Source organism: Eurosta solidaginis, chromosome 2 (assembly GCF_040869045.1).
Source record: "Eurosta solidaginis isolate ZX-2024a chromosome 2, ASM4086904v1, whole genome shotgun sequence".
NCBI lineage: Eukaryota > Metazoa > Arthropoda > Insecta > Diptera > Tephritidae > Eurosta > Eurosta solidaginis.
The window spans coordinates 262,443,970-262,469,354 of record NC_090320.1 but is presented as its reverse complement, the minus strand read 5'-3'; the positions used below and the strand labels follow the sequence as shown (position 1 = coordinate 262,469,354).

The following is a 25,385-nucleotide window of genomic DNA, read 5'->3' as shown; positions in this document are numbered from 1 at the left end:
TGTTGTGCAGAGATGTCTAAAATAATAGAACAATGCCAAAAATGTCTTTTTATGACATCATATTTGATTGCCAATTAACATGTTGCCAGGATTTTTTCGAGATTTAGTTTCGGGATTTGGTCAAGTCGGGATTATAAATGGTCGGGACTTAGTCCTAACGGGAATCTGATTTGTTAGGATTTTTTGATGTTGGTATCATGAACTTTTGGGGTTCCGGTTATGTCGGATTTTGCGTTTCGGTATTTTGTAAGCCGGAATTATATTATACACCCTTATTTTACACTGCCGATAGTTTCGGTTTTGTTTTTACATTTTTGGAAACATATGTGTTTACCATAGCGCTTACAAGATTCTATATATATAGTGTTTCTTCTGTTATAAAAATAATTGAATGTTTTTTTGCTCTCATTTTTTATTTAAATTTTTTATGACTATTTTTTTTATAATTTTTTTTTTAAGTTTTTTTATATAATTTTTTTTGGTTTTTTTTTTTATTTATTTTTAAATTGAATTTATAATTGATTTAATACTACTCCTTTTTAATGTGTGTGTTTGTTTGTCTGCAAATATTTTTGATGTGAGACGCTTTTGCTATTTTTTGAATTTCTCTCGTATTCACACACACACAACTTTAAAGATACAGCACTTCATGCGCATGTTTTTTTTTAACTTTAAGACAGTTACTTTTTTATTAATTTACAAAAAAATTACTTTAAATGAAATTATTCTACCGTATTTAATATTAAATGTGTATAAAAATATAAAAAGAGTCAACTATTAGTTATTTTTTTATTCTTTTATTTTACTTATTAACTTGTTTTTAATAGTTTTACTTTGTTAACTTAAGAATAACATCAGTGCTGTACATAACTTTTGCTTTTCATTTTATTTTCATCATCTCTTTTATTTTGTGCAAACTCTTACTCACTCACTTTCTACCCTAACTTGCTTAATTTTAATAGGAATCAAATTCGTAAATTTACTTGTGTACTTATATTTTTGCATACAGAATTGTTAATCTTAGAAGTTGGCCAAAAATTCATGGTACGAAAGAGAAGGGTATATACGAGAGAACGGCATAATTTGAAAGCAGTGCAGGCCCGGAACTACTCCGAAAGATCTTGGTTTGAGATAAAGATGCTAAAGTCACATTTTCTGGCTGCACTACATACATAATTTTGCTATAATAACTAATTTTAATTAAAAATCTATATACACCGCTTGAAAGCCCAATAATTTTCCTCACAAACGTTGTTTAACTTTTTCAGATATTTAATTGTGATATATTGATATATACACTGATGTTTGTACGTTAAAATCTTGATCGTTGCGAACAGTAGCAAATTGTGTAACCGATTTTTGGCACCCTTTCTCGTATTGTGTTTGGAGATGACCAACAGCGGATCTATCGATATATGACAAAAATGCCCCAAACTCGAATGCGGTAGATTCTAACCGGAAGCAGGTGTAGTGGGTCGTGTGACGACTCGTATACGGCATAACTACTATCGAGTTTGACAACTCATAAATCTTAAATTAAGATATCAATGTAGGGCTTTTACCAATTTCTAGAAAGAACTTTCATTTGTAATAAATCGATAAAAATCGAGTTGCGGTCTTTTCTAGCGGAATTTCTTTTCAAGGTATTTGTTTAACCGGCTTTAGGTCCAATTTTTAGTATTAAAACACCAAAAATTTTTTTTCTTTAGTTTACCAATATATTTCGGTTACACACGGTAACCGTCTTCAGGGCTTTGAACTATAAACAAATTACAAAAACATAAAATACATATACAATTGACATAAAAAATTGAACAAACATGAACATTTCTCTACATACATTATTTTACACGTCTTCGCTGTTTAACGTGGAGCTAGTTACTGTCCGCATATTGTTTATCAAGAGTTTGTAGTAGCTCGCGCAGTTATCAATGTCCGTTTTGTAATTCATTCGTATGTTAGTCGGTGTGTTTAAAATATGAAGTACTTCTAAAGTCAATCTCTTATTATATTGTTTCTCTTCCTGAAGTATTGTTGTTTGGTTAAAGTTCGGAGAGTGGTTTTTCGTCGTACAGTGTGTCATAAGTGCTGTTTTTTGGTGAGTTGCTTCGTAGCAATGTTTAAAATCTGATTTATGTTGGGCTAGTCGAGTTTTTAATTTAGCTTTGGTTGTGCCCACATATATATTATTGCATGATTCCATGTTATTTCCATTATATGGTATTTTATATATCACATTGCTTTTATCCGCCTGAGGTACCTTAGATTTTGTTCTGTTGAATAAATTTTTTAACGTGTTAATTGGCTTGTGCGCTATTCTAACTTTTTCTTTATTATAACAATTCGAGTTTGCTAAGCGCTCAGATAAATTTGGTACATAACATAATGACTTGAAAATTTCAGGTTTTTGTGATTCTCGTAGCTAGCTTGTGATGTACATCTTTTAATTAGGGTATTTGTAATATTTTCAGGAAAATCTTGACTTTTTAATAATACTTTTGCTTCTTCTTTGATCTCTTCGTGGTAAGCGTCATCTGATATATTTAGCATACGTCGTATACAGCCCATTGCTGTATTTATTATCATCGTCTTTGGGTGTTTCGAATGAAAGTTAATGATTCGTCCTGTAGATGTGGGTTTCTTATACCACTTTAACTTCAATTGGTTGCCTCGTCGAATAATAATTGAGTCAAGATATGGCAATTTTCCGTCGTCTTCGAGTTCCGTTGTGAACTTTATATGTTTGTTATGGGAATTTAATGCGTCAAGTGTGTTTTGTACCTCATCTTCATTTATTATGGCGAATAGGTCGTCCACGTACTTCGTGACTAATCTTGATACTCTTGTTAACTTTTTCATTGTATTCTCCAACAACTCTTCCATCACGATATCTGCAATCACTGACTCGGAATTTCTTTTCATTTTAATAGCTTGTTTTTATAAGTTCAATAAAAATTTACTTCGATCATGCATGATTTTCTGAGTCCGCCTACATGCAGCTATTATGTGACTAGCGTGCCTAAAAGTAGACTTGAATTGTTTGCAAAGATTTTGTAAAGAGAAAATATCGCCTCGTTGTAAGGTTATAATTTACCAAATAAATAATAGCGCTTTCAAACTTCATAAGTTGTTTTGTAATAAAAAGAAGACCTCGTGATAAAATAAACTTGTTGGCTTTTTGAAAAATGTGCTCTTAGCACATTCGGATAAAAATATCTCAAAATCCCGAACCAATTTCAAAATTCTGACACTGGACTCAGTTCATCTTTGTAAAGAACTAAAGCAATAATCTTTTTTATTCATGCTTGTTTCTTGGTCTAAAATTGTTCTTGATGTGTTAGTTCATATGCTTTTCACTTCCATTTTAAATCTTTTTCGCGCCGATTGTAAAAGCTTTATGCAAACCTACTTTGGTTTGCCAGTTTAAGTTGCTCAGTGTACATATGGAAGGCCGTGGATACAAATTCAAACAGATTCGTGATTTTCTTATTTAAATTATATTTTATATGCTCAAAATCTCCACAAACGAACTGGAAGAAAAATTGTTGGACAAGTCGATGAATATGAAAAGTTTACAATTTAAAAATAATATTCAGACCCGAAAGTAATTCATACGTCTGAAAGATATCGAGATAGCTAAATCCGAAAGTCTGAAAACGATTTGAAAACCTAAAGCAGCCAAAAAGACGATTTTCTGTATTTTCTGTAGTAGCTTTATCATTTTTTTTTTTTTTTTCAGATAGGTATCTACTTTTACGATGTTGATATATATACCAAATTTTTAGCACACATTTAGGCAGACCTTCTACCAAGTAATGGGGTTGATGTTGTGCAGCAAAAGCTGCAGCCAATATGATTTATTTTAACGTTGATGTATCTGTTAGCAAATTTTAATTAAATATTTGTTGTTTGATGAATATGACATAGTCATTACGTGAGCAACATGCCTAAAAGTATTCAAATTTTATTACGCCAAAATCACACATTTTGCTGAAAATCACACATTTCACCCTTTCCGGTGTAGATATTCCAAAAATTAGATCAAATTTGAATAATGTGATCGAAGATTCAGATTCACCTTATCGAAAAATATTATAAAAGTATTCTCGTCAGAAATTAACCGGGGATAAGCTTTGTTGTAGTAACTAGTAACAGCTTGTGCCTTGCAGTTATCGATACCGGCCGCTAGACAAATAATACTCGATATAATTGAAGATTGAAAATTTGCCTCAAAGCTGAAGAGTGCCAGCAGTCAACAATGTCAGTAAAAATCCACAAAGTTGTGTGGAAAAGCTGCGAGAAAAATATAAGCTTCCATAAAGGTTGATGCCAGCTTGAACTCAAAAACCCCAAGTGGTACCGCGAGACGTTAAAAAAAGTAGAAGTAACAGTTTAGATAGTGAGATCCCATGAACATTTTACAATGTGCCGCCAGATGCTTTCTAAACAGCTGGTAGTCTAAGTGAGTTTAAATAAATATATTTCAAGTCTTCTTTTTGTCCTCACCTGTTTTGGGTATGAGTCATTCACAGCCAATACCACGACTTCGATTTTTAGATCCGCCGGATCTTTGGTTCCAAAACTACGATCTGCCGATTGACCTCAATTTAGCGAGAGCGGTTTAGACAGCTTGAGTTACGTCTTCTGCCTATCTCTTGTGCTAAAACTGAACCAAGTAACTCGCAGCTACAACCATAAACACATTTTGCTGAGAAGTCTTTTTTTGCCGAAATTTATTTGAATTTTTTGATCAGACGATTTATTCTAAATAAAGAATTTTTGTTCCTAGCATCCTTCAACCGAATTTGGCTTCTCACTTATACATCATCTGACGTCTTATGCAAAAATCATGCAAATTTGTAAATTTCATAAAATTGAAAGCAATACAATAGAAATGTAAGTATGTAAATAAAAGGCAGCGAAAATATTTGTATTGCTTAATTTATTGTTTTCCTACTTGCATTGCGTTTCTTTGCGCCTTTAAGGCCGCTGCTGACGTCGCAAGTTGAGTGCTTAGAACCCAAAAAAAAACCACGCCAAAAATGTTTAAATAACAGCTTATTAGGCATAAAATGATTAGTAAATTTTTTTTCATTTGCTTCTAAGTATAAGTAAATTATACAATTACTACATAATTTCAGTCAGTATATATTTTTGTTGAATACCAGTGAGTTTTTTTTTACCTAAATATAGAGTACGCAATTTTTTTAAATTTTTTTAATACTTTTTTTTGAATTCTTTTTTATAATTTTTTCACAATTTTGAAACACTGACCGTTACTTGATAACCAAATTTTTTTTAACACAAACTAGTGATAATTTATTTTTATTATTGGTTTATTTAATATTACTTACCTTAAATTACTTTATTTTACTTATTTACATTAAGCCTAAAAGTATACATTTAATTTATGCAATTATGTGTTTATAGCTATTGATCTTATATGTAATCGAGCTTATGTAAGTACTTGGTTTAACATTTGCATTCCCGATTATTATCTTATGTTGTTGAATTACTCAAACACTATCACATTCAGGTTTTTCACTACATTTACCATTTGCATATTTCAGGAGTAGTATTTAGTTAAGCGATTCCAAACGACTATGGTTTTTGGTTTCAGTAGAGAGAATGCGGAGCATCATTACAAAAATTATTTATGCTTTTATACATAGGCTTTTTGCTGCGAATTGCCTTGCATAAGTTGTTGGTGTAGTTAAAATTTGAATTTTGAGAAAAAGCTTAAAAAATTCAAGATAATTTTTTTTCAATCCTGTGTAAACTAAATGTAAAAAAACTGAATTAATCGATAAAAGGTTAATCATTCTAAAAAAATTTAAATTTAAATATTTCCCTAAGGGAATTTGGAACCCAATTACAAACTTTAATTTCCTTTTTAAAAGTTTTAAAAAGGTCGCTAAAGGGTTAAGACGTTTTGAAAACTTTAAAACTTAAGATTTGTCCTTTGTACTTTTAAACAAAAGCGAACAACTTAAAAAGAATTTGAAAATTTTTGAACTAAAAGAAATTCATATGTCGTCAAGCGGTTAACATTTTAACAAATACAATTTTCTAATTTAATTTTTTACAAAGTAGCAGTAGAAATTTCAAGTACTTCCAAGCTATAGTTTTTTACGTAAAATTAATCCAGAACATTTTTGAAGACTATTAACCCTTTAGGACCCATAACTATTACTATAAGTCCCTTAAACCTATAGTGCTTGACCTTTCAGCCTATTTCTCTATAGGGAAGCTATTTATGTATTTAATTAACTCTATATTACGAAAGGGATTAAGAATCACTGCGAGAGTCTCTGCAAGGGTTAAGACGTTTTGAAACCTCAAAACTTAAGATTTCTCCTTTGCACTTTTAAACTGAAGCGAAAAACTTTAAAAGAATTGAAAATTTTTTAACTAACAGAATTACATAGGTCGTCAAGGGGTTAATATTTAACAAAAGTGTAATTTTCTAATTTAATTTTTTTCGAAATAGCAGTAGACATTTCAAGTAACCCCAAGCGATAGTTTTATATGTAAAATTTATCTAGGAATATTTTTGAAGACTATTAACCCTTTAGGACCCATAACTATTACTATAAGTCCCTTAAAACTATTGTGCTTGATCTTTCAGCCTATTACTCAATAGGGAGGCTATTAATGTATTTAATTAACTCCATATCACGAAGGGGATTAAGAGTTACGCTACCTAGATGGGAGACCTCTGCCTATCCAGAGCGGCTTTTCATCAGCCAGCTCACAAAGCGATTGATTTGCATTCAGATAGATTTAAGTTACATAGGTGATATCGTAGACTACAGTGTCCCGTTAAGTACCGAGTTAGAGCTCGTAAATCCTCTCTGCTTAGATTAATGAGTTTGGATGATACTCCCGTTGCAGGGAGTATACAAAATTTGGTCTGCCTTTGCATTCAATCCAATGTGGTCTGAACTGCTATGTTTCCCAGTTACTTATGGTATCGCTTGGGCGTGCCTTTGTAAGTCCACAGAACACAGAACCATAGAATGCTACTTAGCACTCTGCTTGGTTAGTTAGTCTGCATGTTTATTACCTTCAAGTCCTTGATGCCCATCCTAATTAACCCTTTTTTGGCTCCCAAGTCATTTGGGACCCTAATGCATCCTTCTGCTAGCTTAGAAGTATTTGTGTAAGACTGAAAGGCGCGTAAGGCTGCCTGGCTGTCTGACATAATGAGGATACTCCTTTAGGTAGAAATTTTCTACAGCAAAATTCTCATGCATGAAAAGTAGTAATGTATTCCATTTCTTCAATTTCGGCCCATAGATGCTAGCTTCCATTTATTTCTTTTTCAAGCCATCTTGAAAAAACAGTATCTAAGGCAGTTTAATTTAAGAAAGAAAGTTCGTCATCTGTGTATAACTTATATCTCTTTTTCGTGGAATTTAAGATTTAATTGAATATGAAAGCTCGCTTAAGTTTCACAATTCCTTCGAAGGTAAGGATTGATTTCGAGAAAGGTAAAATACTAATAGAAGATATAAAGTTGAAGGCTGTGACAGTTCCGATTTTAAAAAAGTTTAGGGGTCACTATAGGGTTAAAATTCTTAAAAAGCTGAGTAACAAAGAAGAACGCAAACATATCCCTAAGATTGTGAAAAATTTATACACTTCCTCCAACTCTGTTTTCATGCATCTACCTTAAAAAAGGGGAAGTTCTTTCGCCGTGGAATTTAGATAGTTTAGTAGGTTGGTTGCAAGCATAGCCGTGTCGGGTTAAAAAGTTAGGAACTTTGTTCCTCCGCCGAGACAACTCCCATTGACGCGGTAAGGCCACAGTTAAGTCGACCTGGTGTTGGGGAGGCGCTATTATAGTACAGCCGAACTTTTTCGACTTTTTCGACAAATAACTACAAACAACAGCAAATACAAATCGCAAGCGGTAGCTATAAATATTAATTATCATGTACAAATAGCTATGAGCTGAGTTTTTGCTTAGAGTTATTAAGTCTCCGCTTAACTACAAGTCTTTTAAAAGTGTATATACAAGCGTTAATCAAACGCCATTCACGAACTCGTTTTACACATCCGTAGCGCAACCCTCTTGATAGCCTTCGTCTGGCGAATTTCGACTAGTACTCGTCAGCGCACGCTTCAACGCCGTCACCGGTGGTAACACAGGCACACCACCCTTTTGCCACACGCGTAGTGTCTTCGCATTCACTGGCTGTCCATTGGGCAATATCGATGTATGCGCTTGCCCCGTCGAACCTTGCGTGACAGTGGTTGCGGCTAGCGCAGGTGTTGGTGAAGATCTTGAACTACTCATTCCAGCACCGCTACTACTACTACCGCTATTGCTATGTTCATGTAAGCGCGGCAGTGTTTTGCTACTAAAATGTGGGCTACTGTGATTGCTGACGTTGGCGCTGCCGCTACCACTGCCGCCGCCGCCGCCGCCGCCGTTGTGTTGATTAGACGCTAACATTTGCTGATGCAGTTGTTGTAATGGATGCATTTGCAGAAGATGGTTGTGTTGATGTTCGGCACCAGGCACTAAAGGCAAGCCATAATCATTGGGATAGCCACCGCCCGTGCTCGATGAACCCGAAAGATTTGTCGTTGTCGTGGAAGCAGTCGAATGTGTTCCCGCGCCACCGCCACCGCCACCCACAGAGCTCTGCAGCAGCGCTGCCGACGATGTGGATGGATTATGTAACATGGCATGACCAACATTATTGTTGCCAACATTACTACTACTGTTATTCGTCGTCGCGGAACCACCAGCCAATTGCAAGTTATTGTAGTGCGTGCGCGGAAATGTTTTGCTAAAGTAATCGACTGTGCGCTCGTGCAAATCATACAACTGATTTGATTCAATTATGGGTGTTTTATCTGTGTAATGCTTCAGGAAGAGGTTATCCGCTGAGAAAGTGCCCGCTGACGTATTATCCCACAAGCCGGAAGGATAGAGTGAATCACAGCCACCAGCACGACTATATTCGCCACTTGAATTACCCAACTCGGTGGCAGCTAAATTTGCAGTTAAAATAGCAGGTATTTTCAAATCGGTGAATTCATCGCTACCAAAACGTTTCGTATCATTTATCAAATCTGGATTATTGCCCGCCGAGGCGGTAGGTGAAAGAAAGCACGACGCAGTGGCAAGCACGCTGCCATTGTTGTAACCTGTAGCGGAGTAAGGTAAATCTGTTAGGCGCGGTGGTTTTTGCACAGGATTAGCAAATCCACCCTCATTCGCTGCCAGCGCTGCGCTGCTTTTACGCTCTAAATTGCTTGTTGCATCCATGCAATTCGCTATGCCACCATTCGCAATAACCACGCCGCCTATGCTGCCATTACCCGTAATTGGTTGCGTTTTATTTGTTACTGAATTTTGATTATTTACGCTTGTCACCACCTCCATATGATTTGCATTTTTGCTTTCCGCATACGGTTGACGCTTGACGCGCATCAACAAAAACATAGCCGCAATCAAAATGCAAGCAATCAGCGTAACCAAAGCGGCGCTAAGACCAACAATTTGACCGCTACCTAGCGACGCCATACCAGCGGCGCGCATACTAATATGTAATGTAAAGTTCGCTTCTGCGGTGCCTGCGCGATTCTCTGCTACGCAATAGAAATCGCTTGAATCATTCTCTTGCGCATTCGTCAGCACTAAACGTGAATGTTTCTCAAACTGGCCGCTCTCATAGATATGCACGCGCTGATATGAGCCGAATGCGCTATTATTCGAGAGCAAACGACCATTCCAATACCAATTGATGACAGCAGTAGGTATTGCTTTAGCGCGACACACCACCGATGCATTTTCGCCCATTGTTGCTTCCACATAATGACTGATTGGTAGCATTTCAGGACGGCAAGCGAAATCTTCAACCTGCAACTCTGAAAAAGTTCGATCGATAACGCGTTCAGGACCACCAGCGCATAACGGCGCTACTGGGTATGGTATATTATTATGCGTCAACCAAAGTTTTGCGTCACGCATGCGGCAATCGCACAACCAAGGATTATCATGTAACTCGATGCCATGTAGCTTGCGTAATGTTTCAATCGTGCGCGGTAGCAGTACGCCCAATTTATTGCCATTTAAGCGCAGTAGCGTTAAACTTTCCAAACCATTGAATGCGAGCGGTGCTATCGTTTGTATATCACAATGCGATAAATCTAGTTTATGCAGCGCTGGCGTACTAGCAAATGAATTCGATTCGATTTTGTGTATATGATTGGAAGCGAGCGTTAATTCGCGCAACGATGAGATATAACTAAGCGCCAACGATGGCACCACCACCAACAAATTATGTGATAAATCGAGTTCAACCAAATTTGTCAGACCCTTAAAAGTTTCCGGTTCAATTTCACCAATTTTACAACTGCGCAAATAGAGCTTTTGTAAATTCAACAAATTTGCGCGTATAAATTTCTCATTCGATAGCGTTTGTAATTTATTGCCAGACATATCCAACACTTGCGTTGATGGATCAATATTTTCCGGTATTTGTATGAGTTGACGATCAATACACTCTACAGTCTGTTTACCGCCTTTCCACTTGCATGCGCATACCGTTTGACAGCTGCTCAATGGTGGTTGATGATGTTGATGTATAATAAGCGGCATATTCTGATCAACAACAGATGTCGCATGCGTATGTGTATGATATGGGTACACTGGTGGTGGTGGTGGTGGTGGTGCTTGTGATGTTGTTGTTGGTGAACGCGCTGGCGTTAGCGCCGGTGGTGCAGCTGAAGGTACCGCAGGTGGTTTACCAAATTGTGCCATAAAATCATCGGTCATCGCTTGACTATCGGCTACCGAGTAAACATCGTTATTATTGATATTTGTTGCATGCAAATGTTTGCCAGCGCCACCTGTCACATATGTTGATGACATCATACTATTGGTATCTTGTGTGGAGAAGCGTGACAGACTGTTAGTGCTAGCACCACCACCATTTGCAGGCGCGCCATATGAAATATGCCCCTGACTTTGGCGATTGTAACGTGTTGCTAGCGAGACAAATGGTTGACCTAGGAAGAGTATAAGTAAAGCTTTCAAGAAGAGCGAATAATGCTGTGGTGGTGTTGTATGAAATGCGGCATGAAATTTGATACGTTGTTGTTGTTGTGTAACATGCGGCGTTTGACTGCAGCGGCAGGTGGTATTGTGTTGTTTTTGTTGATGCAACATTTTTGTTTGGTGTGTTTGGGGTTTTAATTTGTTATTTTGTGTCTTACAGCTGTTATGCGCGTAAACTTTTTATTTGTAGATTCTCGATTGAAAAAATTAGCCCATTTTGACACACTCGCCCTTCTTGTTTTCGGTTTTCAAAAGTTATATTAATATGGTAGAATTATGGTTGTGGTTCTTTTCTGTTTTTTTTTTTCAAGGAACAGTAGGTGACTTATTATTATTATTTTTTTTTGAAGCGCTACACTTGCTTTTAAGGATATGTAGATTTTCTAAATTTAGTTTGATAATTCTGTGGATATGCTCGAAGTAGTTTAGCTCACTAGTGTTAAAATTGTTTTTTATTATTATTTTAGTTTCTTCTTGGTTCTCATTTTTATATATTTTTCTAAGCTCCACTTTTCTGTTAATTTAAAATTTTCTTTTTTTATTTTGATTAGTCATATAACTTTTCTTCAATTCTCACTTTTTCTTCTAAAGTTTTAATTCTGAATTTGTATTATATATTTCTCATGTTCATACACTTTATTTTTGATTTGATTTTACTTTATTTATTCTTCATTATTCCTTATTTATAACACTTTTTTATTTATATTTAAATTGTTTCTCTTTTGTTTTTAATGTTCTCTTGCTTGCGTGTTCTTTAATCGCAGCAAGTCTCCATGTCACTCTCTGCCTCTCTTGTTGTTGTTGTTCTTGTTGAAATACTCATTAATAATTCATATCAATCTACTTTCACTTAAAATGTTCCACACGCAATTCAATCATAAGCCAAGCCTGTATGAGAAAGAGAAAATTAAGTTAAGAATATGTTAGTGGATATGTGTGTATGTAACTGTTATACTTAATATATATATACGTATTTTTTTTTTTTCATATTTTCCAGCCTAAGATACACTTCAGCAGTTCATTTGTTAGTAACAAAAAACAAAACAAATCTCGTAAAAAAAAAAACAACTAACGAAAATAATAATTTAGATGTTTTTGATTATTTCCCTTATTTTTAAAAGTTTTTCTTTTTTGTTCTATTAATGTTAACAAATTTTTTAAATTGAAATTTTTATTTTTTCCATTTTTAATTATTCTTCACTTTCACTTCCATTTGTAGTTTCATTTATTTAATAATTATTGATTGGAATCCTTAACTATTTTCATATCGTTCATTGTAATCATTATTGCATCAAAATTGTTGATTAGAATCTGTTAATAAAAGGTTTTTTATTTAGTTTGTACTCGGAATACATACGCCTGAAAATAACTCCACGTGGCTCTCAAATCTACTCTCTGAGAGCAATCTTCGACAAAACGATGTAGCGGAGCAGTATGAAACCTCGTTTCTCACTCACTACATACCGTGGCAGCATAGACTTTAGGTTTCCAGCATGCTCAGAAATGTAACAGATACAATGAGAAAAATTATGGAAAAAAGGACGCTACATATAGGGTCACTCTACTTGAAGCAAAGAAGGAAGAGGCACGCCTACTTATAAAATATAACGTGAAGCATATCCGCGTGAATAAGAGAAAATTCAGATGCTTGATGGTAGACATTAAAGCAGAAAATTCAACCAGGAATTTCCATGAATCATGCAAGGATTCAGGACCAAAGCATAATCCTGCATGCATTATATTGACAAGGAGACGCAAAGTTACTCGGAAGAACGATTGTCCCAAAATAAAAATCTAAGCGTTCCCGCATCAACCCAACCCCTTTCCTCCAAAAATGTATCACTGAAACGCATTTACGGTCCTAAATGGCAAATTTTACGAAATGCTGAGGCTAAGAATTAACGAACTGACTAAACCCAATTACTGAACCTAGTTAAAATCTATTACAATAACCTAAAACTGCTGGGGAATATTGATGATATTGATAATATGGGCCTTAACAAACGCATCTCGTGGCGAACGAAGGTAAGTTGAAGCATTATTTGTTATCAAAGAATGAAGAGGCGCATTTGAGCCTTGACAGCTACGGCACTGTTAGCAAATATTAATTCGAAACTGTAATAGGTTTCGACTAAACTTTACAAATTTAATAGAGATCTACTCTTTTGAGCACGATCTACTTTGGATTGAGCCGGGAACTGAAAAGTTAAACGCACTCTCTACGTACAAAAATTACTCTTTATACATACTTACATATCGATGGATGCATAAGGCTGAATCATGTACCGCACTCTTGGAGAACTGCTCGTGTAACTATCCTACCAAAGGCGGGGAAGATCGGTCACGTGTATCATAAAGACTATAGACTAATAGACTATAGCTTAACATCATTTCTGTTCAAAACCTTTGAGAGTCTGATAGATGTGTACATAAAGTCCAACGTGGATGAAAAGCTGATCTCCACAACACAGCATGCGTACACCAAAGTCAAGTCGGTAGACACCGCATTGCATAGGGTGGTAGTAAGCATAGAGAAATCCCTGGAATATAAGGAATATGCTATAGGAGTCTTGTTGAACATTGCCGGAGCTTTCAATAATGTTTATAAGTGGGTGATTATGGATGGTCTTAATTACATTAAAGTACATCCAGCCTTAACCAGATGGGTCGGCTGCATGTTAAATTGCAGGAAGATTACATCGCAATGGGGATTGTATGAGGCCATGAAATCAGTGGACAGGGGCACGTCACAGGAAGGGGTCCTATCACCTCTGCTGTGGACGCTGATCATCAACTAACTGCTCAGACAATTCGATGAGGGACCCGTAAAACTTACGGCTTACGCAGATGACGTTGCAATTGTCATAAGTGGAAAGTGCCTTCCAACGATTAGTTCTTTCCTGGGCATATAATGTCGGGTTGAAAGTCAATGCGGAGAAGATGGATATGGTCTTGTTTACAAAGAGGTACATGGTCCCAAATTGGACCAGGTCTAAGTTAGGAGGGGTGACCTTACAGGAGAAACCTTGCACAAAATATTTAGGAATCATCCTAGAAAGTAAGCTGTCATGGAAGCTCAACGTGGGGGAGAGGGTCAAGAAGGCCTCAACGGCAATCTATGCATGTAAAAGAATGCTGGGGTGTACGTGGGGCCTATGGTCCTCTCTTTCTCATTGGGTTTTTACAGCGATTGTAAGCCCCATTCTATACTATGGAGTTCTTGTTTGGTGGAAAGCCACACAAAAAACAACATACCTCAAAAAATTAGAGGGGGTATGCAGACTATCGATGCTTAGCATTACGGGAGCCCTGAAAACGACCCCGACGGCTGCACTGTATGCCATTCTGCACATCCCGCCTGTATACCTGGTAGCAAAGAACAAAGCGTTAACGACCGCAACCAGGCTCGGTGCTTCGGGGCAGCTTGAGCGCCGACCATATGGCCATAGTAGTATAGCGTCATCAATCACAAGACGAACAGGCTACCTGATTCCTTATCTGCACTTCGAGGGAGATCTTAAGGCCACAATAGAGGTGGACGGTTGGCTCAAGGGTGCGCAAATGGCAGACGAGGCGATACATGTGTACACCGATGGTTCCAAGCTAGTGGAAGGAGTTTGGTCTGCGGTATACTTTGCTGATCCGGAAATAAGCAGATCCTACAGGCTGCCGGATTACTGTAGCGTTTCCCAAGCGGACATATTAGCCGTAACCAAAGCAGTAGAAACCCTGGAAGAGAATAGCTTAAGCTGCAACCGTGTTAACTTTTATATTGACAGTCAAGCAGCAATTAAGGCAATAATCTCGCATAGCACAGCATCCAAATTCGTGTTAGAGGGTAAGCAGTTTCTGGAGAGAATCGGGACAAGCAGAAGCATACATCGATATTAGGTCCCAGGGCATATGGGAATAGATGGCAATGAAAAAGCGGATGAACTAGCTAAAAAGGGCGCATCCTTTGAAGCTTGCTCCGTAGTCGTCCCAATTAGACTGGGCGAGATTAAGCGAAGGCGAGAGGTGCACATGATCGACCAAGCAGGAAAGGCGTGGGTTTAAGCGCGGGGCTGTAAAGTGCCGAAGATTATGTGTAGGTCTTACAACCTTAGACTAACAAAGTTGCTTCTATCATTAGAAATAGAGGAACGTAGACTCATGACGGGTATTCTGACTGGACACTGACTTCTGATGTCACATGCCTTTAAATTAGGCTTGGTGTTTCTTCTAAGGTGCATGATTTTTTTCAAATCAGTTTTTTATTGTAGAAACACATTGAGGAGGTCTTTCAACCGCTATCGAGAGATCCCGTTTTTATAGATATCTCAGGTATTTTGATGTTACCTTAACAAGATTTGAGTCTAATGGCGTTTTCTTTTCTGGAAAAAGTTTACCGTCATGTTGCCCTCTTAAATTCTAAATTTTGAACCAGGTCACCCTGCGCTATGCAAAATGGCTCTATTTCCCTTTACTTGATGAAAAGAATATATGAACTCACGGAAGAGCTGAGAAGAATTAACTGTGCGACATTTTTTAAAAAAAGAAAATGATAAAACTGTCGCCATCAAGTCCAGCATATAGCTCGATATATTATAGGCTAACCCTTCAACCAAGTTCAAAATATATCACTTTTATTCGATATATATATATATATATATATATGTGTAAGGCGCGATAACCTCCGAAGAGATCTAAGGCCGAGCTTCTCTTCCAATTTGCGCCTTGCTTCTCTTAATTTTCTCTACAAATTGGCCGGACGCGACCTACATGTTTTATGCCGACTCCGAACGGCATCTGCAAGGCAGGTAAGTTTTCACTGAGAGCTTTTCATGGCAGAAACACACCCGGAGCGCTTGCCAAACACTGCCGAGGGGCGACCCCGCTTAGAAAAATTTTCTTCTAATTTAAAAATCTTATTTCTAAAATTTTTGATGTTGCTTTGCCCGGGGTGTGAACCCAGGGCATGCGGTGTGGTAGGCGGAGCACGCTACCATCACACCACGGTGGCCGCCGATATAGTATTCGATATAGTATTCCGTTATATTCCTTCAATGCGCTTGCTTGCGGTGGCCAGAAGTTTTCTGTAACCTAACCGATTTTACATATATTTATATTTTTTTAATATTTTTATAATATAATTTATAATTCAGTTTTCTCATTTCTGATTTATTTCCATCATAGTTCTTTTTTAATTCCATTATTTCATTTCCCTTACTATTTCACATTTTGTTATTTTTATAAAATTTTTCTCTCAACTCTCTTTAATCGAAGTAGCTTTTCTTATTGTTTCGACTTTTGTTGTTATTGTTTGCATGTTTTTTGTTATTATCACATTTGTTTTTCTGACGAGTTTTATATTCAGTTTACCATATACGTACACACAATTTTCACAGAGTTTACGCAGTTAACTTTTTTAATTAACACTAAACACGCATTGCTGGTTATAGCGCGTGTCCTTGCCGCTAAAATTACTAAAATTTTTCCAACTATGAAATTTTTCCCCACTTAAATTGTTTCACTTTTTTCCACTCGCTTTTCACATATTTTTTTTTTTTCAATATCCTTCCTCCGTTTTATGGGCATAAATTATGAGTATTTACATATACAAATGTACATGTGTTATTATTTATATAAATCAAGTTTTACGTTTAACCCTTGTATAACTTTGTAGTGTGTTTGTGCGCATGTTATATTTTGTGAGCTATATTTTTTCTTTGTATGACGTTATTTTCACACATTCAATTTAATATGATTACTCCTTTCATTTTAATTAGTATTCATGGTCGCTTCTATGAATTAGTCATTTACGTTACTAAAGAGTATTATCTCGCTACCTTCAAGTCTTAATGTGATTATAGATTTTTTTGGCACAATCACGCGGTCTAATGTCTGAGATTTTCTTGACTGCCAATCTAGTGAATGTAGGGTCATACTTTCTCTAATATATATATACATATCTATATATGAGTCTAGATCTTACTTAATTGATCCTCAATATGCATTTCAAAAAAAAAAAAAAACAAAAAAAATGTATAAATGCCATGTTACCACTACTATTTAGGTTAACCCTACAATTACATTTGAGGTTTATTAACATGTGTGAATTTCGAAAGCAAATGCGGGACTCAAGGGAATGTTCAATGCAAGTTATAGCTTTTTTAAACCAATTATCAAACACACCTACGCTGGATAGATGAAACCTATACATAACTATTTAGCAGACGAAACTCTGGCGAACCAAAAGTCCCCATAGAAAAAGAAGGTGCGAGAGATGTGAAAAATCAAAAAAGACTTGGAAAACAAATTAGTTCAGTACAACAAAACAGAAACTTAAGCCAGCGCCATTATACCAACCAAAGTGGACAAAGAAATCCCATCATTACTAAAAATCAAAATAGATTGGATACATACAAATTATAGGGTAGTTACCCTGCACTACTCTCGCCGGATGTCGGTCGGAAGGGTCGTGGAGAGAGTTCAAGAGACTAGCCCATAACAGAAATCGGTGGAGAGAACTCGTTTTTGCCCTATGTTCCTAAAGAAGCGATATCTGTTTTTGTAATTTACTTAACAGAAATGTCAAATATAGGTATCAAGGAAATAAAAAAAAACCCTCAAATGAATCACGTTTGTCCCGACATAGCGCAGAACTATCGCATTAAAAGGCAGTACTAGGTATTCAAGAGGTTGATAAGCGCAGCACAAAGCCAATAAGGTTCAATGTTGTGATATTAAATCGTTCCTGAGATAATCCGGCTGGTACCTTAATGGTGCCTGTTAGTGTAAAATAAGTCTATATGCGGCGAAGAACCAACAACGACGAAAGCATTCGCCGAAACCTTCGGGGAGTTTCTTTATCGCTAAAACAACAACAACAACGGTATAAGTTAAAGTCCTAACCCCTCGCAATGCTCTCAACTTACACTGTTTACTTTGAGATATCCTGCGAAATGAAAAGTGCTCCCCTCCCCAGACCTGTTAAAGACATTTCATCTTGGTGGTTCAGTCGTAGGTGGCTCGCACACTTTATTTAATCAAATACATTAAGCTCAGACTTAAGTTCAATTGGTGCCAGTGTGGCTACCGACTGATCCGCTTTACATCCGATTAGCACCAGTTCGGAGGTAGCCATCAAATTTGTAGTTCGAATCTGCCGCTTTTCGCGACTGTCTTCCATTATCGTATTAAAATAAGTTTAAGCGTTTTAGCTAGATATTGTGAAGGCACTATGTCATGAACAATTACAAAAAAAATTGCTAAAGAACACCTCTCACGAATAAACAATTTTCACAACGGAGAAGGAAGTATCAGCCAAGAACTGAACTACATGGGAATAAAACCCTTCGATTAACGAAATGATAATATATAAAACTTAAAAACAATCCACACACATAACCGGCAGCTTAAAGCAAATAAATTATCTCACATACACATATGTAGTCATCAGCAAAGAGACGACGTTCTTTCTCACACATACACACGCATATAACTAAATAACCAAGTATGCGATACAACTGTTCCATCTTCTTGAAAAGTCTAGACCTTGGGTGAATGCGAACGAAGCAACTGAGAATATAAAAGCAGCGCAAGCTGAGGAATAACTAATCAGTTTGATTTAAACTCGCTTTGAGTTGTGAAGTATAATTGTGAAGTACTACTCCCAAAGTAGTATAAATAAATACCATTTCTCAATACTGAAATGAGTTATTTATTCAACAGTTCAGCGACTCGAACGTTAGTAGAAAGTGTATAAATTTCAGAAATTACCCATAATTTGTTACAATATGTACAAATGAATATTTAAATGAATAGCTCGCAAGATTAGAATCATAATTTGCGAAAATGTAAGAGAGTTAAGCAAGAGAACACAAAAAGTTTGTTAAAAAACATATATTTAACAATGAAGACTAAAAATAGAGCAAAACATCTCAACGTCACAAAAAGCGATGACCAATGTTTGAACATATGCAAAAACAAATAAATATCTAAACAAAACCCATAAAATAGAGGATTAATAAATGGAAATGTGAAAAATGCGTTAGCTTTTTTATTTGAAAAACTGGAACCATTAAATAAAAAAGGGAAACAAGCATAGGCTATTCGTGGAAAGATGAGCGCGTAATCAAAACAAGATGCATTACAGAATTACAAGCTTCACATTCGTATATCGGGATTTGGACTGGTTTTTAACGGTACTATTTTCCAGAAGAAAAAAATTTGTCACGGACTTCTACCCGTCAAAGAAATCGCATGCAGCCTTAAATGAAATACACACTTAATACACAAACTAGGCATCTGATAAACATAAAGGACATGCCATATAGAACAGAACAATCGAATGAAGGACTATCAAAATGCGCGCAACTAAACACGAGCGTAGAGAGTTAAATGATATTAGAAGAAATGATTCACCTTCCAACCAAAAGTGGTAACATATGGTCATTTCGAAATAGTTTTAAAAATTCTTTCTTTAAAAAGGTATTTTTTTTGTTTGGCCGTTTCAAAATACTATTGTCTTATACATTTTTCTTATCGGAATACGCTCTTAATATTAATGCTTTCTTTAGCACTATTGTTCCCAAAATAGCGTTTTTTTCTAATTTTCCCTTCCAAAATAATAGTCGTAAAGTTATGTTATTTAAGGTTTATATCTTATCTATTAAAACGGTTGTTTCGAGGTCTTTTTAAGATATACCAGGTTTCTTTTCAAAATAATGTTTTTGAATATTTATTTTGCTTTAATCTGTATCAAAGTTTTTGGTTTGTATTAATAAAACACTTAAGTTTTATTTTGTAAATTGTTTCGAAGTTAACGTCGAATTGGTTTCGACATATAGTTTCGGATTACAAATCAAACATGAAACACTTGGATAATGGACCTTTTTCCATTTATTATTTAGAGAACTTGATGCCTAAGAATTCCAAGTAAAGTAACAGGGAAGCCATAGAACAACGTAAAGGAAGCATTTGGTGTTTTGGTTCGGTGCGAGGTGTAGTTGAAAATTCTTCAATAATCGAATCACGTCTATTAGATGGTCGTTGACTTCTTTAAAGATAGAAATTTTCCATCGGCTATGCTTGCTTTAAGAAGCAATAATTTTCCTACAAAATCCTCGCTGTCTTAAATTTTATGCAGAATAAATACCCAATGAAAAAACCTTACAACTTCTTTGCAAAGGGAGCTTGTTGGTATGCGCCACCATCGTATCATCGGTACAATAGCGCTATAACTCGTGACGACACCTGTAAGTTCTTTCACTACGGATTTGTTAAGATTGAGAAAGAAGCTAGTTCTTTTTCCATCCAAATATGACCATAAGGACCTTGAGACTTCGCAATTAACCCAGTTGGTTGGTCCACATCAATTCTGTTGCACTAATTTCATACTCCTCGATTTCTCTTAGGCTATAAACTAGCAGTGGTCGTTTTCGGAAATTTTCCTGATCATCTTGTTTGCAAGTTCATTCCCCTAAATATCGCTTTGTCGAGAGACCCTGCAAAGGAAGACAATAATACGGCTCGGCCGCCATTTCAAAACAAACTTTTGATAAATGTTTTACATCAGTCAACAGTCAACACTGTAACACTGAAGTTTATTAAATAAATCCCTTTATCAGAGTTCGGTTGAATAATGCACTATCTTCAACGGTGCCATATCATAGCATAAGTTCAATATATTCAGAGGATATGTGGACTTCTGTGATAGAAATCCTGATAGTTTGCGTCTTAAACCAAATTTGGAGATAGAAGAATTGAATTTCAAATATTTTTTTTCACTCTATACAAGCAAATTCTGATATAAAAAACATTTTCAAACTGGTAGCTAAGGTGGGCTTGTATCAAAAATCGTGTTTATATAGCGTTATTTTTTTAAATTTTCTTTTAAAGTTGTATGGCTTAAAATTGAGTTTTCATAAGACGCATTTGAGAAAAAGCTTTTTAACAGACATTGCGGAAATTTTCCCGGTTTCGAAAATATTTTTATTATTAGTAACACTTGTTAAAAACGCATTTTTGTGAAAACCGTGCTTACTTAAATTATTGTTATTTGCAACAATCTTGATATCAAAGTTTTTTCTATTTAAATAGTTATTTCTGAAAAGGGTGTTTTAGAGAAATAGTGTTTTTAAGAAAAACAATTTTTTTTCGCTGTTATTATTTTTCGAGGATTGTGGGATATAAACTTTTATATTTGGTAGTTCGTAAACACAGAAGATCCGCTTTTTATGTAAGTGTTTTTGCGTGAGTTAGAATCGAGCTTGAACACACGATCTAATATATCAATAGGCCGATAAATCAACAACAAAATTATTAGTGTTTTTTTTTCTAAATAGTGTTTTTTTTAAATAATGTTTTTTCTAACAAGGTGATTTTTAAAAAGAGCGTTTTTTCGAAAAAGTGTTTCTTCAAAATAGTGTTCTTCCACGCTATTTTTTTTTTTCGGAAAAGTGTGTTTTAAAAATAGGCGTTTTACCGAATTAGTATTTTACGAAAAAGTGTTTCTTAAAAATAGTGTTATTTAGCCATGTCCGTCCGTCCGTCCGTCCGTAAACACGATAACTTGAGTAAATTTTGAGGTACCTTGATGAAAGTTGGTATGTAGATTCCTGGGCGCTCATCTCAGATCGCTATTTGAAATGAATCGGACTACAACCACGCATACTTTTTCGATATCGAAAATTTCGAAAAACCGAAAAAATACGATAATTCATTACCAAAGACGGATAAAGCGATGAAACTTGGTAGGTACGTTGACCTTATTACGCAAAATAGCAAATTGGTAAAATTTTGGACAATGGGCGTGGAACCGCCCACTTTTAAAAGAAGGTAATTTAAAAGTTTTTCAAGCTGTAATTTGGCAGGCGTTGAAGATATCATGATGAAATTTAGCAGGCACGTTACTCCTATTATTACATGTGTGCTAAATAAAAATTAGTAAAACCGGATGACGAACACGCCCACTTTTAAAAAAAAATTTTCTTAAGTCAAATTTTAACAAAAAAGTTTATATTTTTACAGTATATAAGTAAATTATATCAACATTCAACTCCAATAATGATATGGTGCAACAAAATACAAAAATAAAAGAAAATATCAAAATGGGCGTGGCTCCCCCCTTTTTCATTTAATTCGTCTAGAATACTTTTAATGCCATAAGTCGAACAAAAATTTACCAATCCTTGTGAAATTTTGTAGGGGCAGAGACTCTATGACGGTAACTGTTTTCTGTGAAAATGGGTGAATTCGGTTGAAGCCACGCCCAGTTTTTATACACAGTCGACTTTCTGCCCTTCCGCTCGGCCGTTAACACGATAACTTGAGCAAAAGTTGATATATCTTAACTAAACTTAGTTCACGTACTTATCTGAACTCACTTTATCTTGGTATAAAAAATGGCCGAAATACGACTATGACCACGCCCACTTTTCCGATATCGAAAATTACGAAAAATGAAAAGAAATTCCATAATTCTATACCAAATATGAAAAAAATGGGTGTGACAACTACCATATTAAGTAGAAGAAAATGAAAAAGTTCTGCAGGGCGAATTCAAAAGCACTTGAAATCTTGGCCGGAATACTCTTCGTGGTATTACATATATAAATAAATTAGCGGTATCCGACAGATGATTTTCTTGGTTACCCTGGACCACATTTTAATCGATATCTCGAAAACGCCCTCACATATACAACTAAGGCCCACTCCCTTTTAAAATACTCATTATCACCTTTCATTTGATACCCGTATCGTACAAACATATTCTAGAGTGACCTCTGGTCCAACTTTATGCCGATATCCCGAAATGGCGTCCACCTATAGAACTATGGCCCACTCCATTTTAAAATACTCTTTAATAACTTCCATTTGAAACACATGTCATACAAACACTTTCCAGGGTTACCCTAGGTTCATTTTGCTAAATGGTGATTTTCCCTTAATGTATGTATGTAATGTTCGGTTAAACCCGAACTTAGCCTTCCTTACTTGTTCGAATATACTTTTTACTATAGGATTTTTTTTCGTTCGTTCAGCTGTCTAGGTACAAATCATGTTTCAAAATAAAATAGCGATTTTTCGACTCTTAACTTTTTTCTTACACTTTTTTACTCAATCAATATTTTGTTTGGATTTTAATAATTCATTGTTTTCTTCAGCACTCTGATTCCACTTTATAGTTTTGCGCGTGTCATTATTTCATATAATTATGTATATGATTTCTTTTCTTATAGCTAAAGTCAATAGCACGCGAATAAGCGCCTAATTGGATGTATTTATGTGCAAGCATTTGTATATATGTATATGTTTTTATTGTTGTAGGTTCTTTGAATACCTTATTGTTATTACTTTATAACACTAACGCCTCTAGCGCGTGCATAATAGCCAATCCACCATTTGTTCAAAGGATTTAGAGCGGAAAGCTTTCATCTATTTCCTGCACGAATGCACAAACACACAAAGACACACAGACACAGATACAGATGAGAACTTACACAGCGCTAAAAATTGTTAGTAGCCAAAGCTTACTTTTTTTTTGTGGCTCCTTATCCACTGACACTCACTTACTCACACACTTCACTGTGTGGCGCACCGACATCCGCGCTAATTTTGTGGTTTTTTTGTGCAAACATTCATCGTTCCGTATAAAATATTTGCAAGTATAAAGGATGCCCGTGTACTTTACTAGCTTGTTGACTGGCTAACGGACTGCCTAATGGTCTGCCAGCCTATTCAAACTTTCAACTTCGGCTATTTTCTGCTGCTGCTTCGTTTGGCACAATTTCGCCGAATTTAACGATTTTTACTTCGACGCACACAGCTGTCGTTTATTTCATTCAGCAAATTACACGAATATTCACGAGATTTATATCAACTTTTTTATTTTGATGGAAAAAAATCCTTTACACTTTTGTATTGAAAAAATTTTCGTTCGACTATTTATGTGTGTACACTTGCAAATTTTGCACTTAAAATCAATTTCATATTTCGAATTTATATACTTAATTAATCACCTTGAAAGCTGTTTTTTGTGCATTCAAAAACCTTCATTATTGAATAAGCCAACAATTTTGCCTTTTTATACTTTTGTATTTTTGCAATATCTGTTGTTTCACATGATTATTATGAATTTAATTAATTTAATTTCAACTCAATTGGTAATCAATGGATAAAATTGTAATATAACACCGCTATCACGTGGAGTTACAACCGCTCGGCATGGTTAATCGTCGTGGACTGAAGAAAAATGAATTAAACGTAAACTCAAAATGCTCCATACAAACTACACGACGAGCAAAGTTAACGACAACCAACACACAGCGAAGACGACGTGTTGTATAACGACGACTTCAACGGTGTTGATGACAACAACGTACCAGAGATAGAGCACCAAATTTGAATGAGAAATGTTGCATACAAACTTTGATTTGAAGTCAATTCAATGAGTATAAGTAGCAGTAGTGGCTAACACACACACACACAGCTTGAAATAAATGTTTACTCCAATTGAAAGGCGCTCACTCAATCTCAATCATGTTTTCACTTATTCTGGTGCTCTGTGTTCTGCAGATGTTTATATGTACACATATGTATATGTTTGTGCGCTTGGGAGTACACCTCTAGAGAATTATGATTTGTATGCTCTCAGTAGCTAATCCTCTTAACGTAGGAAATGGAAATTGACTGCTATTCAATGATATTAGCTCACTGGAAGTGCTATTAGCGCACAAATCTGCAGTGGTGTTGGTATAACGTGTGGAGACTTTTATTGCAACATGTTGCACGAACATTCCTTGGGAAATCGTAAGTTTTCGCCGATTTTCCAATTTCTCTCCCTATTAATATTCAAAGCCAATGTGCTTCAAACGTATCACACCTCAATGTAACAGGGAAGAAGGAATTTAAATTAGTATCAGCTTAAGGAAAAAAAAAATATCTAACCAAAAAAATTTTATATAGAAAAAAAAAACGAACTATTTCTCAACTTAAAAATCTGAAAAAATTCAAAATGTTCATTTCTGCAAATATAAGGATTATGAACATATTACTTATATACTCCTAAATGGAAACAGCGATGTACCGCCCAAGGATAATAGGCTCGAGCCCCCACCCGATTAAAAAAACAAAAAGGCCGCGTGCGCTAATGAACTGCTTACAGAGGTAATTGGCAAGGCGCATACATCAGATTTTTTACTATATATAGTCGAACGAGTGCATGACTGACGTTTAGAATCTAAGTTTTCTTTTCTCAGTCCAAAATAATCGCAGAATTAGCCTACTTAACATCTTTTATAAGGTCATATCGAACGCGTATTGT

General features: G+C 35.7%; 1 protein-coding gene across 8 annotated transcripts; it reads right to left on the bottom strand.

The window, feature by feature from the left end:
• Positions 1 to 472: 472 nt before the first annotated feature.
• Positions 473 to 24,285, bottom strand: kek1 (kekkon 1). 8 transcript variants are annotated; one of them, XM_067767789.1, is made up of 2 exons: positions 24,070 to 24,285; positions 473 to 11,965 (listed from the first exon to the last, which is right to left on the bottom strand). In XM_067767789.1, the coding sequence occupies exon 2, from the start codon at positions 11,186 to 11,188 to the stop codon at positions 8,054 to 8,056; it is 3,135 nt and encodes a 1,044-aa protein (XP_067623890.1). In that variant the 5' UTR covers positions 11,189 to 11,965; positions 24,070 to 24,285; the 3' UTR covers positions 473 to 8,053. The 8 variants fall into 8 exon arrangements, with proteins under 8 accessions (XP_067623890.1, XP_067623889.1, XP_067623893.1 ...); XM_067767788.1 differs by having other exon boundaries at positions 24,082 to 24,285; XM_067767792.1 differs by having other exon boundaries at positions 24,153 to 24,282.
• Positions 24,286 to 25,385: the final 1,100 nt, after the last annotated feature.

What these genes read in the sequence shown, in the direction of transcription:
- kek1 (XM_067767789.1), bottom strand. Translation starts at nt 11,188, where the DNA reads ATGTTGCATCAACAAAAACAACACAATACCACCTGCCGCTGCAGTCAA.